Consider the following 16,710-nt stretch of genomic DNA (forward strand, 5'->3'; position numbering starts at 1 on the left):
TTTGACTCCAGGCATTCCACAGCACCTGGCACCCCCAGAGGATACATTCCAAAACTTTCAATCTCTTATGCTGAGTCTTCCTAATGAAAATGTAAAAGAAGCCAGGCATGGTGGCGATATCTGTATTCCATGGGTTGAGGTTGGAGATCAGGAGGTCAAGGGCAGCTTGGGCTACCCAATGAGACCCTGTTTCCAAAAGAAAGAAAGGAAGGAAGGAAGGGGAAGGGAAGGAAGGGAAGGAAAAGGATGGGGAGAAGAAGAGGAGCAGGAGAGGGAAGGGAGGAGGAGGAGGAGGAGGAAGAGGAGGAGGAATAGAAAGAGGAGGAGGAAGAGGAGGAGGAGGAAGAAGAGGAGGAGCAATAGAAAGAGGAGGAGGAAGAGGAGGAGGAGGAGGAGGAAATCAGGAAAGATGTAAAAAAAGGGAAATGCCGGCCTTACGGGGTGTTTGGGGAGTCAGCAGCTGCTCTGAGTAAAGTAGAAAACCTGGCTCTAGTCTAAGTTTGTAATGGTGGGGAGGCAGATGTCCTTTTTCTAACAAAACCAAAGAACCTGGGAGTTGTGGAGTTTTGAGAGGCAAAGTGGGACAGCCTTTTGAATCTGGTTAAGTCCTACTAAATCCAAAGACTGCTAAATTGAACTGGATTTATTTTGGAAGACATTATGCATCAGATCTACATATTTCTGAGCAAGGGCCCAAAATGGAATTGGCTCATATGATTACGACAGAGACAGAGAGCAGGGGCAAAGGGCACCCACGGCTGAGTGTTTCCTGAGAGTCAAAGAGTTCAGCCACAGAGATTAGGAAACAAACTCCTCCCACGCAGGCCACTCTGGCGTTTCTAAATCCACAGTAGAGCAAACAAAGAAGAATTTTAAGGCTTAGGAGTAGATTTTGCATCAGAGAATAAGAAGACACTGGCAAATGAAAAATATTGTTAAGGAAAACAATATTTCGTAAATGTTGACAATGACTTGGGCTCAGAGCTGTAAGTTTCATGTGGTTTTTCTGGTCTCTTCTTCGAAACATGCTATGAAGGACTGATCTAGAGAACACTTGACCACCTCCACTTCTCCCCCTCCGTTATTCTTCCGTTGGAAGTGGATGTTGAGTAAGTCTTCCCCAGTCTCCTCATCTACACGAATGCCTTCTAATCCAGTCAGAAGTACTGTCTTCTTGGACACAGCTGAAAACACCTAAGGAAGAAAAATCAGCTTCTGAAAGAGATGAATCATTATGGGAACTGAAGGGATATGTTCAAGCAAGAGAATTCCCGAAGGAGACTTTTGTTTGAGAAAGATGACAATTATGAAAATAAAGGGATCTCGAAATGTAAATAAGAAATACACAAGTTAATAAAAAATAAAAAAAATTAAAAAAGAAAATAAAGGGAGGGGAGCATCTCACAGGACAGAAAGAGCAGTCCACCGGCAGTCAGAGGTGTGACTGATTGGTAATACCAAGGACCCGATGAATGCTGGAGGATTTAAAAACACAGACTAGGATATGGGTTTTCAGCAGGTGGGGTGACACATGCCTGAACTCTGGAAGCTGAGGCAATAGAATGGTGAGTTTGAGACTCACCTGACTCAAAAAACTGTGAATGATGGGGAAATGGTAGAGTGGTTACAAAAAAAAAGTGCTTACATGAAGGCCTGGATTCAGTGTTCAAGACTCCCCCCAAAATGTGTGTGTGGGGGGGAGAGTTATGTGTTATAGTTTTCAGAAAGTGGGTAGACAAAGTAGGTAGGTAGTACAGGTTTAGAATAAAAGGAAGCTGAGTGACATTAAGCAAAATATTGTCTGAAGCCCAGTGAGTAATAGATATATGGGAAAATATTGCTAGGTAGGTCTCTGTTTATAAGATAAGGACCAATCATATCATCCGACTGACTTCAGGGGTTCTGATGGTGTGGGAGTCTCTGTTGTTTTCATACTGGGATAGAGGCTAGGGGCTTGCACACGCCAGGAAGGTACTCTACTGCTGAGCTATAGCCCAACCGCCGACCCCCACACCCTTTTCTACTTCCTATTTTGAGACAGGATCTTAAGGTTGCCCAGGTCATCTTTGAATTCTTTAAATTAGCCCAAGTTGTCATTGAACTTGAGATCCTCCTGCCTCAGCCTCCTGAATGGCTGGGATTCCAGGAACACACCGCCAAGCCCGGCATAATTTTTAAAATAAGGCACAGCCTTGCACTAATATATTGTTCATAAATGCAAACTCGCTCTGAACCAACCAAGCAACACTGAAGTGAGGAAACTGCTTTGGTAGCCCTCAGTGACAAGATGCACATCACACACTGTCCACTCTACGGTCTGTGTGGAGTGAGATGCAGTTCTGCCCTACCAAGGTGCAGGAGGGGAGACACCCTACCTGGTACTTTTCCAAGCGTCTTTCTATAAATGGGGAAACAGTCACGTTATACCACTTCTGATTCATGTAGAGAGGATAGGTTTTCTTTTTCAAAATCTTGTCAGCAACTGAAAGTAAACAAAAAAAGGGGGTGTTTTTCTTTTATATCATAAACATTTTTAATCATAGTTAAAACTTCCCTCCAAAAGAATACTATCAAAATAACCAGTGAGGTGAACAGTTCATTTCTGAGAAACTCTATAGTCCATATTGAGGACTTCACAGTAATAATTTTGAAAAATACAATACTACACAATAAGGAAGCCGGACACTCTGTCTTGAACAGGAAAATATAAAAGGGACAAATATTGCATGAATCCATTTTGGGAAGAACTTAGAACAGGAGAATTTGTAGAGACAAACTACAGGGCAAGGGTGGGGGGTGTGGAATACCAGAGACTGAAAGAGGAAGTGGAAAGGAATAATTGCTTGATGGGAAGAGTTTCTACTTTAGATGATAAAGCACTCTGGGAATGGATAAGGTGCTACCTGCACAGTATTGTGAATGCTTTTACTCAATGCCACTAAACTGTACACATGTTTTTCAATTAACTTTGTGTGTGCTTGTATGTGCATGTGTGTAGGCATGCCATGGTGTACCAGAAGTCAGAGAACAGCAGGTGGGAATTGGTTCTCTCCATCTACCCTGCGTTTTCCAGATGTTGACCACAGGTTGACAGGCCTGACAGCAGACTCACCAGCCAAGCCATCTCGAGACCCCTAAATATTACAATTAAAGTGCTTCAAGTGGTAAGGGGAGACAGGAGCAGAGGAGGGAGGGGGGAGGAGGAAGTGGGGAGGAAGGAAGGGGAATGAGGAAGGGGGAGGAAGGAGGGAAGAGCCTCACATGAACAGGCCTGCCTCAGTCCCAACTACACTGGTTGTGACACGTGCAGCTTTGGCGTCCTGAGGAATTGGTTACAACACCTACCTGGTTACAGTAAGGCCATAGGACACTACTTATGAAGTGACCAGAAAACTATACACTTCCAAAATTATCTAAAACTGTTAACATTGGCTGGACACCACCTCTGGGAAGGACTCCCCAGAGCAGAGAATAACATGTGTTTCCGAGCTCACAGGGTGTCAAATTACATGGTGATTTATAGCTGAGTTTCTCCTGGTTGTTTCTAAATCTAAGGGATGGAGCAAGTAACATCAATCAGACAAATTAAACGTACAGATTTAGACTTTCTCACTATGACACACCCATGGAGAATTCATAAGCATTACTCAAAGACTCAGGTCCAAAAATGCATAGGGGTGGGCTTGCATTTGCCCATAGAAAGATCTGGAGACATCTGCTACTAACCAGAACTACTTATATACCAGAGGTAAGGGAATTTTGAGAAGATACTACTTAATACTTCACTGTCATCGTTACAGTTTCTTTTTTAAAACACATATTTCTTTTGCCCTGCTCTACCGGAGGCCATTCTAGAACCCCAGATAAGGCCCCTCCCAAAAACTCTCAACACTTATACATGGCCTGCCCAACCTCCCAACTCCAGCTGAAGCCTCCTACTCTACTTGAGGCCATGCTGGAACTCAGAACCCCAGCAGAGGCACCTTACTGAACCAGGGGACTCACTGGCCACCAGAACCCCAGGCCACTCAAGCCAGAAGACCAGAGAGGAAAGAGAAACCAAGAGTGTGGTTTCCCCTTTGCCCCGACACTGGAGTGCAGGATGCTGGTGCGCAGATGAAACGCAGAGATTTCATTTACTGCGTTTACCCTGCGCCAATATACCGCACATGAGGTGGGAAAACACAGCGTAAGATGTGGGAGGCCAAAGTTGGGATTCCCTGACTCCCGGGCGTTCAGTCGCCACTGGAAACTGCACAGAGGAGTTGGAATGTAGGGTCGTTGGGAGGTCCACGGGTCTGGGATGAGAAGCCCAAGGCCAGGGGCTCCCAAACTCCTGGACATCCAGATACTGCTGGGTCTCAGGGAGTTGGAAATGGGGTTCAGTCCGCTGGCTGAGGAGCCCCAGGCTACAGGGATGAGAAGCTCAGGCTTAGTTCATCAGTAATTATCCTTAGCTTAGTAGCAACTGTCTGGGAGGGGTCTTCTCAGGAGATTTAGACACTGCAACTCTGTAGACAAAGGCTTCCTCCATGCTCCCCACAGCGGCCCTTGGTTTCAAACAATTTAATCATTGTTCAACAAGAAAATACCTTTTGCAGGAAGGAATGTCCAGGAAGGGAAGCTTATTGGTTAAACCCTCAGGGTCTACCACCTCATTAGCACGGAGAACACTGTTCTGGGCCACATGACTGATGTGGGGAGTCATGTGTTCTGGGCCAAGAATCTAGACCGCAGCAGGGAGTCACCTATTGTCTCAGGCGAGTGCTTGGGTGCTGGGATCTCTGAACCCACTCAACCTTACCAAGCTTCTTGGCATAGTCTACTGCCACACAAAAAACTCCCATCCAACAAAGACAAACTCAGAAATCAACACCTAAATCTATAATTGCTTCAAACCCAGATGCCTAGAGGCCAGCACACTACGATCAACAACAGTCAGGGTAAAATGGCACCACCAGAGCCCAATCATTCCCATATAGCAAGCCTGAATATTCCAACATAACCAAGGCACAGGAAAAGGCCTTAAAACCAACTTTATGAAGATGAAGGAGGCCCCGAAAGAAGAAATGCATAAATCCCTTAAAGAAATCCAGGAAATCACAAACTGAAGGAAATGGATAAATGCCTCTGAGAAAGCCAGGAAAACAGACTATCAAAGGAAACAAATAGAGTCCTTAAAGAAAGCCAAGACAAACAAACAAACAGATGAAGAAAATGAATAAAATTGTTCAAGACTTAAAAATGGAAATTGAAGCATTAAGAAAACACAAACTGAGGGAATCAAGGAGATGGAAAAATCTGGATGAGCAAACATAAACTACAGTTGAAAGCATCACCAATAGAAGAATACAAGAGATGGAAGAGAGAATCTAAGGCACTGAAAAAATTGACACATCTGTCAAATTATACCCAACAAAACTTTCAACCACCATAGATGAAGAAAACAAGATATCCCATGATAAAGTCAAATTCTAACAATACCTATCCACAAATCCAGTCCTACAGAAGATACCAGAAGGAAAACTCCAACCCATGGAGGTTAACTATACCTAAGAAAACACAGGAAATAATCTCACACCAAGAAAACCAAAAGAAGGGAAGCATGTATACACACACACACACACACACACACACACACACACACACACACACACAAAACCATCACCACCAAAATAACAATCATTGATTATTGAGATTTCTCAATATTAATATTAATGGTCTGAAGTCCCCAATAAAAAGACACATACTAACAGAATGGATACAAAACAGGATCCATTCTCCAACTGCATACAAGAAACACACGTCTATATCAAAGATAGACATTACCTCAGAGTAAAGGGTTGGGAAATGGTTTTCCATGCAAATGGTGTGGCCATTTCCAAACTGGTGTGGCCAGTCTACTGTCTAACAAAATAGATTTCAAACAAAATTAAAAGGACATTTCATACTCATAAAAGGAAAGATTTACCAAGACGACTTTTCAGTTCTTAACATCTATATCCCAAATGCAAGGCACCCACATTTGTAAAGAAAATGCTACTAGAGCTTAAATCACACATCAGCCTTCACACATTGATAGTGAGAGACTTCAATATCCTACTCTCACTGATGGACAGGTCATCCAGACAAAAACTGAACAGAAAAATACTGGAGCTAACAGACATGATTTAAATGCACCTAACAAATATTTACAGAACATTTCACCCAAACACAAAAGAATATACCTTCCACTCAACACCTCACACAAGCTTCTCCTAAACTGACCACATACTTAGTAAAAAAAACAAATCTCAACAGATACAATAAAATTTAAATAACCCCTGCATCCTATCAGACCACTATAGATTAAAGCTGGATTTCAACAACCACAGAAACAACAGAAAGTCCACAAACTCATGAAAACTGAACAATTCTCTACTGAATGATACAATATTGGGTCATAGAATTTTAAAAAAGGAATAAGTGTAGAAATAAAGAAAGAAATTGATCCAGGGGAACCCCACAGAAGTTGGGGAAGGAAAAATGGTAGAATCCAAGGAGTGGAGGACATTTGGAGAACACAGTCCACAGGATCAACTATGAAGGGCTCAAAGGGACAAGGAAATGGAAAGGACACACAAGCCCTGTACTGGTCTGAGCTAGATCCTCTGCATATACCTTAAGATTGTGTGACTTGATGTTCTTGTGGGACTCTCAAAAATAGGGGTGTGGGTGTCTCTGATTCCTTTGCCTGCTCTTGGGACCCTTTCTGCTGTCTACTGGGTTGCTAAGTCCAGCTATGATAGGAGGGTTTGTGCCCAGTCGTATCGTTTCTTGTCAGGTCATGTGGTTCAGGGGACATCCCTGGGAGGCCTTTTCTTGTTTCCTTTTCTATTTTGAAGGGAACCAGAGGAGGAATTGACCTGGGGGAAAGTAGAGGTAGGGGGAGAGACTGGGAGAAGGGAAGGGCAGAAGGGAAACTGTGGTCAGGATGTAATGTATGAAAGACGAATAAAAGACATTTAATAAAATAAGAAAAGCTACACTAGTTTACTGGGGAAAAAATGACCTAATCAGTCCATGTTTTAGTGGCATAGCAGGATTTCTATCATTTGTAAATTCAGGAAAGGCCATAGAACTATATTAATGAGACTAGCAGAGGTGTGCACCACATATCAGCCAAAATTGCACACCCACTGTGCAATTTTAGGAATGTTACTTATCTTCTGTAGACCTCTGCCTCCTGTCAGTGGCGTGAATGTATCCCCTTTGTCAGAGTTATGATGAGAAGGAATTGTGATGACGGGGGCGGGGCTATATACATACATCCACTGTCCTGCCTGGCATGTGATCTCACGTACTACAGTTCATGCAGTTGTATTTGTAATTGCAACATGCTCAGGAGCACTTAGGAAATTGTTTCCTGGGCTGTAGTTTTTTTTGTTTTTGTTTTTTTTATATATATATAAGAATAAGAAAACACCAAGATGGGCCAACAAGATGGCTCAAGAGAAAAAGGTCCTTGCTGCCAAAACCGAGTTCAAGCCTCAGGATTCCCATGGTAGAAGAAAAGAGCCAATAGGTGCCAGCTCTCCCCTGACCTCCGTACTAGTTCCTTGGCTGGCCCCCAAGCCTCCACCCACATACACATGGACATTAAGTAAATAAATAAATCTAAGAAAATAAATGTTTTTAGAGAGCATTCAAAAACAGAAAGCTCCCCCATTTACCAGGCTAATGCATTTCAAATGTACAGCCAGGAAGAAATACTGCAATGGGCAGCGAGGTGTTTGCGTACCTCCATCTACCACAAATGTGATGACAGCGCTTCTGGACTTCCTGTCATAGTCTACACTTTCCACTTCTCCGCCGCCATTCTTGGACTTATAGAAGCTCAGCTCCAGCTTGTCCCTTGTCTGCTCCTCAGACAGTTCATCGGGAATCCCCGTAACATTGATCTTCATTTTAGAAATGTCCACATGAACCTGGGAAAGCATTTCATAGTCACGAATATAGGTCAGGAAAAAAAAATGCCTGTGTCCAATGGAAGGGCCAGAGCTGTAATGACGGTCTCACCTGGAATCTGACACCTGTGCTTAGTGGGACTGGATGTGCAGAGACCTTCACTGAGGTGCCTTCCATCTGCACGACATGCGTCCCCATCGATATCACGTTCTGTGCAACTGAAAAATAATTTTAGAAGCATTCGTTCATGATAGCCTGCGAAAACGCCATGCTTTTTATTCAAGGGCAAGTTATTGTCTTTTACATTGTCTTCAACTTCGTTTTATTACATTCATTTGTGTGGGGGAGGGGGCATTTGTGTGAAGGTCGGAGGACAACTTTTGGGAGTTGGTTGTCTTCCTCCAGGATGTGGGTCCTAGGGATGCAAGTCAGGTCTCCAGGCAGCAAAAGCCTTTCCCTGCTGAGGCAGCTTGCTAGCCCCATTTTCTTCAGCTTTAAAGGATCAAATTTTAACATACCCCCCCACCTTGGGATTTCCAAGTTATAGCGTTATCACCAAAATAGGAAAATTCAGCATCACGGTGTTTAAGCAAAAATGACAACATAGAAATTTTCAATTTCTAAATTTATCTTAAAGGATGAATCTACCTTTTTTCCCCTTTTATAACATAAGCCTAATAATTCTGCAGATTCTTTACCCTTCTGGTCCAATACATGCTTCCCTTCCACAGCACGACCAGGGAATTCCTCTAATACAGTAAATTCTCAGTCAGAATGCCCTCCCTGCTCTGTGAGCTATCAATACTTTTGTGGGCCAGCGTCACCTCAATTATCAGTTTTATCTTACTTGATTCTGCCGTGCTCATACATTGCTAGCAACAAAGAAAATGATCTTTTTAGCCTCTGTCTTTCCAAGGGGGGGGAAAAACATTACTTTGATCTTTTTCTTTTTTCCACAAACATTGAGAGCCCCGTGGTCCCCATCACAGAGGGGTCTCACATTTCTCCACGGAGACCAGAGAGGTTCTGTCATATAACTATGTTGTCTATGAACAACACCGTACTCCTTTAGAATGTATGGGTAGGTGTGTCTTCTTAATTGCGTGCTCTAACGTTATGTAACACTCCAGCTGTTGTATGAGGAGTCTCTTCTTCTAATTGGTCATGAAGGTAAGAGATGCTTGCTTCCTCCTCCATTGTAAATGCAGTGTGCGGGGTTGGGGATTTGGCTCAGTGGTAGAGCGCTTGCCTAGGAAGCGCAAGGCCCTGGGTTCGGTCCCCAGCTCCGAAAAAAAGAACCTAAATAAATAAATAAATAAATAAATAAATGCAGTGTGCATTTATGACACCAGGGAGCACACCACGGGCTGAGGAAGAAACAGGGTAGAGGAGAGAGAACCTCGTTGGGTGGGAATCCAAGCTCACTGGACCACAATATGAGCCTAGAGTTTAGATGTTTTGTTTTTGTCTTGCTAATGGCAACAGAATGACAACAGAAACCCTCACTGAAGTAACACTGGGATATCCTCTCGTTATCCCCAAACCCCTAACATCTGGTGATCTGACTCAACCGAGTGGGACCTTGGTATCCCAACTTTAGTGACTATGGTTGTCAAAGCAACTCCTGTTTACTTCTGTTCCCCTGGAGCTGCTTCTGGCATGGGGACATCGAACCACATCCAGGGAGCAAGCAGCCTCAAGGCTGCTTCTGAGGCGACTCCAAACCCCAGCAAGCCCAGGTGACTGCCATGCAGAAACCTGCTCCCTTATCATCCCTTACATCTGTCAGTAACATTCCAGTGACTGCCCATTTCCAGCAAAACTTCCCCTCAGGTATGGATTCCAGAGGGAACAAAATCACCCAATGGGTGGAGCCCTCATCTCTGTTTGTCTTGACTTTGTATATGCTTCCTTTTTACCATTTATTTCCAGGCCAGCGTGAGGGGCCAGATGCCAGAAGACACAGGTTGAAATCACAGATTCTAAGGACCTACACCCGAAAGGGCCCAGAGGAGCACAAGAGCCCATGTTGGAGCTTTGCAGTACCAGAATACCAGTGGCCTGCCCTCGGGAGTCTAAGTCCGGTAGGAAGCACTCAGGTCCTGAGCTACCCTCTCAGCCCGGGAGTTCAGCAGCAGATGCCCTTCTCTAGACTTCTGTTTCCTTATCTGGAAAACCCCTCAAACAGCAGCAGCAATGGCAGCTGACATGGGTGTATTGCTTGGTGTGTGCGTTCTGTGCACATTTCTCACTTCATAAACAAATTGCTCATGAAGTTGGGAGACCACAAAGCCTGTCATCCAAATATGAGGCTTACAGAGAGCAAAATCCTGAGAGGACAAAGCCAAAATTGTGCTCCAGAAGGGAGCCAAGCTCTCCAGGGATCCATTTTTTTTTTTTTTAACTTGACCAACATCAGGTCCCATCCAAAGCTCTCGTTCCTAGGCTAATTACCAGTTAATCCACTTACTAAATCACTTAAGCCCAGGATCTGTTTCCTTGCCAATCAAAAATATACAAGTATTTTTGCTGTCCTGTGTTTATAGAATTGCACAAGCATGAAATAAAATGTCTCAAAAAACACCAGGAAAAGTACAGTCTGCTACTTTTATACTTTTAACATCTTACTTACTCATTTTTTTTTATTTGAGACAGGGTCTCACTATGTAGCCCTGGCTAGCCTAAAACTATGGAGGCCAGGCTAGCCTCAAACCCACAGAGATAGGCCTGCTCCTGCCTCCTGAGTGTTATGATTAAAGCTGTGCACCACTATGCCTGCCAAGTTCAACTTCTTTACAGTATTATTACAATCTTCTAATATGCTTATTATTATTGGACATATGGACTAGAAAGAGGCTGACACTAGAAACCCCAATTCCTATATTTTATTTTCAGAGTCATTGCTGTTTGAATGTGTGAAAAACATGTGTCCTTTACTATCACTGTACATGTGACATTGTCAGTACTCCACATTACTATATACATAGTACTATATATTACATATATATAATATCATTATATATTATAGGTGATATACCCACATCTAGTCATACCTAGTGCTTGGTTTCCTTCTCTGTAAATTGAGACTATCACATCTGCCCCACAGTGCCACTCTACAAGGACAAGAAGAAAGTGCAAACACCCAAATTGTAAAGCGAGAGGCAAACATCTAAGGAAGGTTTGGAAGATGCTTACAAAAGTGACACCACCATGTTTTTAAGATCAGCCATACCTTCTTCCTTCTCAAAGGTGATAAGCGCTTGTCCTCTCTGTACCTCATAAAGAATTTGCGACCTCACTTGAAATGAACAGGAGCTATTTGAGAAATGGTCTCCATCCTCGGGTCTCTCCACAGAGGTGAATTTAAGCTTTCTTTCTGGTACATTCTCTTTAATCTAATTAAAACAGATGTGTCTGATTAAAACCAAAACAAGAAACAACTTAAGGTCTTCCAGTGACAGCACGATCTAGTCACCCAGTGATCCCTTCTCCCCTGCCGTTAGAGCTTCATGGGATATCTACCGGCTGTGGTCTTACTTAGCATCTACGGTAATTGCTTCTTCCCATGTACTGATCCTCTAATGTCACTTATAGATGAACTCATAAACATACAATCCTCTCACTTTCCCTAACCAATGTTTAGGCCAATCAATATCACACAGTGTTCAATTCCAAAGTGCCCACTGTTTATGGAAATACGTACCTTTTACATCACTGTGCCAGTAAGGCACGATCTCAGAAGCAAATTGCTAAAGGCTATGTTTAGTTTCACGGAGAAGAAGCACAGGAAGTGAGATAAGCTTCAGGCCGTGCACACTGCGGGGCTTCTCATATTCGTTCAGCTCCATACACGCACGCCGTGGCGTGTACTGTCACCCTTTTCCCCTCTCTCATTTCACTCCTCTCTACTGATGACATCGTTTCTTCAACCCAATAAGTCTCCGTGCCTTCATACCTTATGGTGACCCCTGAGTCTGAGCATGGGTGCGGGGTCATTTTTTTTTCTTTTTTTTTTCTTTTCGGAGCTGGGGACCGAACCCAGGGTCTTGAGCTTGCTAGGCAAGCGCTCTACCACTGAGCTAAATCCCCAACCCGCGGATGCGGGGTCATTTATCTGAGCAAGGCAATTTATCAGGGGCTACACCTGAGGGAAATGGCACCCCACCCCCACCAAAGATTAACAGTCAATATACTCTTAGGGAGGGGTGGGGCCTCGAGGCCCTTCCTCCATTGGTGGTGAATTGCTAACTGCCCAATCTTGGGCAGATAACTACATCTCCATCAAGTTCATGATGGCCATGTCATATCGGAGGACATCTTTTTACTGCTTATATACCCCAGCTTCTGGCCCTTCCATTTTTCCACTCTCTTCAGCAACGTACCTTGTGCCTGCATTGGGTAACGGAGATGTTCCCTTTAGGATGAAGAACCCTATTACTACGGGTAATTTAATTTTTATGGAAAAAAGTCCAGTTAATTCCACTCTTATAAAAAGACTCCTGATATATCATATCCAGATATGATATATATGATACGAAAATTGCCAAAGTTAAATTCTAACTTTCCCCAAATCTCTGAAGACCGTTTGGGTTTTTTTGGGGGGTAAGGGTGGGATTTATGTAACCCAGGCTATCCCTGAATTCAGGATTCTCCCTACCTCAGCCTTTCCAGTGCTAAGATTGCTGATATGGTCAAGTTACCACATTTAACCTACCCATCAACTCTTTAGCCATTTTCATAATTTAAATTTATGTAACAATGACATAAATACTGCCAACAAGAATTGTAACCCGGGGTTGGGGATTTAGCTCAGTGGTAGAGCGCTTGCCTAGGAAGCGCAAGGCCCTGGGTTCGATCCCCAGCTCCGAAAAAAAGAACCAAAAAAAAAAGAATCGTAACCCACGGAATAAAAGCGGGTGGTTATACTTACCTGTTTAAAATTATTGGTATCAGCAAATATGTAAGCATACATAAATGTACCACTGAGTTATATGTACACATATCTATCCACCATGGTTACTTTACACAGTGAAATAAAAGGTGTTATAAGAAAGAAACTGCAAGTCAATGAGTCTTTGGATGATTTTTAAAACTTACCATACCTTTAAAAAAAATCAATAGGATTCTAGTTAGAGTAGGCTAACTTCCAAACCCTCTTCCAAGCCTGAAGAGAGGCAGTGTTTACCAATAACGTGGAAACACACAGTGTTCAAACCTTCGGACTCCAAGCATTTTCCAGAATTAGAGAAAGACAAAAATATATCCCACTTTCAGTCCTCTGTAAAGTGGGTCCACCAGGCTGGTAGGATTCCCAGGGCCTTTTGATTTGGCCAGAGCCAGACAAGTAACCAAATCCTAACAGTCTTGTGCCTGGTCACCCATCTTATAACCTCAGAACATCCTATCTCCCAGAAACAAAGACAGTGACCGTTTCAATGTTGTAACAACCTTGTTTGTCAAGAAGAAATAGGGATAAACACTTAACAGATGATCCAAACATAGGAAAATTTAGGAGAGACTTTAAATGACAAAGCTTAATTAATATATTCCAGACTTGTTTGCTCTGAAACAAGGTCTCACTGTATAGCCCTGGCTAGCCCAGAGCGTGCTATGAAGACTAGGCTAGTCTCCCACAGGGATCTCCCTGACTCAAGTTCCTGAGTGCTAGGATTAAAGCTGTGTCCCTACGTCCATATTATGGCAAACTCTTCAAGCTGTGACATTCATTTAAATTGCTTCATCATCTCAGAAGAAGACAGTAAGTGCAGCCAGTGAGAAGACTAAATGTTTAACCCGAAAGTAATCTACAATAAGCAAGGCTCTGGATTTTTTTTTTAATTGTGTTAATTTTGTTGGGGTTTTTTGTAAGTTGTATCATGCTGTCCATAGGTAGTAAGAAAAAATATGCATCACAAGTATAGTGCGTGAAGAAATCATATGAAGCTAATACCCAGACAATAGACAGTGGCACTGAAGTCTTCCTGGTTTCCCAAGGGTCTCACCTGCCTCCAGAGTGAGCCACTAGGTTGCTCGGCATGGGCTTTATGTCAATGGGAGCATAGAGAATGCCCTGCTTTGCCTTTTATGTACCCATGTCACTCCTGTCACCTTCATCCGTGTTGTATGCAATCATTTGTTTTCATTATGGCGGAGAATTCTATACAATCGTTTGCTCTATTCTGGCATAGAATTTACTTGTATAGCTACGCAGTAATGTATTAGTTCGTTCTACTGTGGAAGAACGCTTGGGTTGTTCTCCATTTGAGGCTATTACAATACAGTGAGTGGCCCAAGCCAGACCTGTCAGTGCACTCCATTAAGGCCAGTACACAGGAAGCAGAGGCCAGTAGATCTCTGTGAGCTGGAGGCCAGCATGGTGTACATAATGAGTTCAAGACCAGCCAGGTCTGATCTCAACAACAAAAAAAAAAAAATACCGGTGGTGAGAGTTTATAATGCTTTAAAGTTAATCCCGCATAACTAAATCACCTTCTCACGCACATGTCCATTAAACGTATATAAATATGAAATAATCACCATACTTGGAATTCTCTGGCATTCGACTGCAATTCAGCTTCAAGTTTTTTGATCTCCTCGTCTAGCTTGTTGTTTTCCCCCATAATTTCATGAAGTAATCCCTAAAAAAAAAAAAAAAAAACCAAAGAATTGGGAAAAAGTTAAACACATTTGAGCTCCTTTTTCTAAATGAATTCAAAGCCAGTCCCCTTACCCTAAGCCTAGGCAGCCTTGGGACAGTGTCAGAACAAATTTGCCCACATTAACAGTGCATTCACTTACTTACCACCTTGTTCTACAGCCCGATGAATCTTCTATTCCTACTGAGATACCTTAGCTCTGTTATATGAACAAAGAAACTGATCTCTTCCACAGACATACAGGAATCTTTGTAAGTAAGCCACAGAATGAAGCCCAGACATTCTGGACTTAGCTAACTACTCCTAAGTTATCTGAAGCTATATGACTAAATTGTACTCTAATCAGGGACAGATTATACTGGGGCAGGCTTTTTGTTTGTTTTGTTTTGTCATCTGTGTTATATTGTTGTTTTTGGGGTGGTTATTTATTTTGTTTTTTATTCATTTGCTTGTTGGTTTCTCTTATCAGCAATGATTCCAATAGTAGCCGGTTGTTTTAGAAAACAAAACTCACAGCCTTTCGATTTTTGCCAATGAAGACACAGGAGCCAGATGCTGGGGTGAGCTAGCTCAGGGAGGCAGGGAAAGCACCCAGCTGATGTTCCTACTCTACCAGTGTCCCAGAAGATAAAAGTCCCTTCTCCTTCTCCACGCTGTCTTAAATGGCCTTAAACTCAAAGACCCGCCTTTTTCTTTACTTATGTTCACTCCCTGTCAGCTGATTGCTTGCTCCCCCTCTTGACGAAGAGTTGACTTTAATTAGCTCTTGGGTTAAAGGTGTGTGCTAAGGCTGACCTGCCCCACAACAAGATTTTTTTCCAGTTCACAATCTTTGGGGATCACAATGTGTTCAAATATCCTGCAACAGGCCAAATGTGCTTTGCTAACAGCTCTGAGCACCTGGGCCTCCGTTTCCACTTGGGGCCTCAATAGACACTCACTCCACTTCCTGGTATAAACCCCATCAAAGAAGGAGGTGAGAAAACACTTAATTTTTTGTTAAGAAATGAAACAGGAGCACAACTGTCAGCGTGAAGCTTTTCCAGTACAATGCATGTAAGGATCTTTTGAAAAGTCAAACAGCCGTACAATGCCAAAAACATAAAGTGTTCCTCACTTAAAAACGAATAGACTGTTAAAGAATATGGGACTTTTAAAGTTGGACTAAGTATACTTTGCAACACGATATGCCCGTAAGCCTGTGGGAGCCAGGGAACGGAACGCAGTGGTTTGAATCGGAAATGTCTGTCATGGGCTCAGGTATTTGAACACTGGTCTCCAGTTGGCTACGCTATTGGAGAAAGAAGCACATCACTGAGGGTGGGCTTTGAGAACCCACGGCCTCACTCCACGTCCCCTCTGCTCTCTCTGCTTTCTGTGTGAGACTGAAGATGTGGTCTCCTCTCAACCATGGACTTCTTCTGGACCTGTAAGCCAAAATAAACTCTCTCCCTTTTAAAAAAAAAATGGACAGGAGCTGTCTGCAGTGTCTACTACTTTTTCCTTTTACCTTGCTTTGTTCGCCTCTCATGATGTCCTTCTCTGGTGAGCACTCTTCCCAAGCTTGTCTTATGTTGTTATCCATGACGCCCTAATAAAAAGGGGAGAGCTATTAAAACAGAATACTACACAAATTCACAAAAAGAGAAGTCTTTACCCTTTTATGGAAGAAACTTTGTCTTCTTTGCTTTGTAATTTTTCCCTATTGTCAGAGTCTTGATTGCCCTGTGATTTCCAGCCAAACGTCATCTGTAGCTTGAAGAAACTCACATCTCTAATTGTATAGGAGGGAGCTCAGTGAAGGCACTGCTAACAGCTAGGATGTCAGCTGTGATGTGTTAACCCAGTCTCTATGCGAGCTATTAAACTCTCCGCTAGATTTCACGCTATATTAGAATATAGCGAGCAACACATATTAACCGATCAATAGTTTGAGAGTGGAGACACAGCTTAGAAAAGAGATGCTTTCTTTTCAACTTATGTTGTATCTCTGGAACCCTCAAGGTAGAAAAGAAAACAGACTTACGCGCATTGTCCTCTGACTTCTGCACTTGCACAAGTGTGCACACACATGCGCACATCAACACACAAAATAAATAAGAAGATG

At 42.9% G+C, this 16,710-nt stretch overlaps 1 protein-coding gene across 1 annotated transcript; it reads right to left on the bottom strand.

Moving 5' to 3' along the window:
• Positions 1 to 628: 628 nt before the first annotated feature.
• Nmi (N-myc and STAT interactor) lies at positions 629 to 16,431 on the bottom strand. Its single transcript, XM_032903278.1, has 8 exons — positions 16,261 to 16,431; positions 16,114 to 16,194; positions 14,490 to 14,585; positions 11,180 to 11,342; positions 8,059 to 8,165; positions 7,781 to 7,967; positions 2,376 to 2,482; positions 629 to 1,194 (listed from the first exon to the last, which is right to left on the bottom strand). The coding sequence occupies exons 2-8, from the start codon at positions 16,186 to 16,188 to the stop codon at positions 994 to 996; spliced, it is 936 nt and encodes a 311-aa protein (XP_032759169.1). The 5' UTR covers positions 16,189 to 16,194; positions 16,261 to 16,431; the 3' UTR covers positions 629 to 993.
• Positions 16,432 to 16,710: the final 279 nt, after the last annotated feature.

Source organism: Rattus rattus, chromosome 5 (assembly GCF_011064425.1).
Source record: "Rattus rattus isolate New Zealand chromosome 5, Rrattus_CSIRO_v1, whole genome shotgun sequence".
NCBI classification, from domain to species: Eukaryota; Metazoa; Chordata; class Mammalia; order Rodentia; family Muridae; genus Rattus; species Rattus rattus.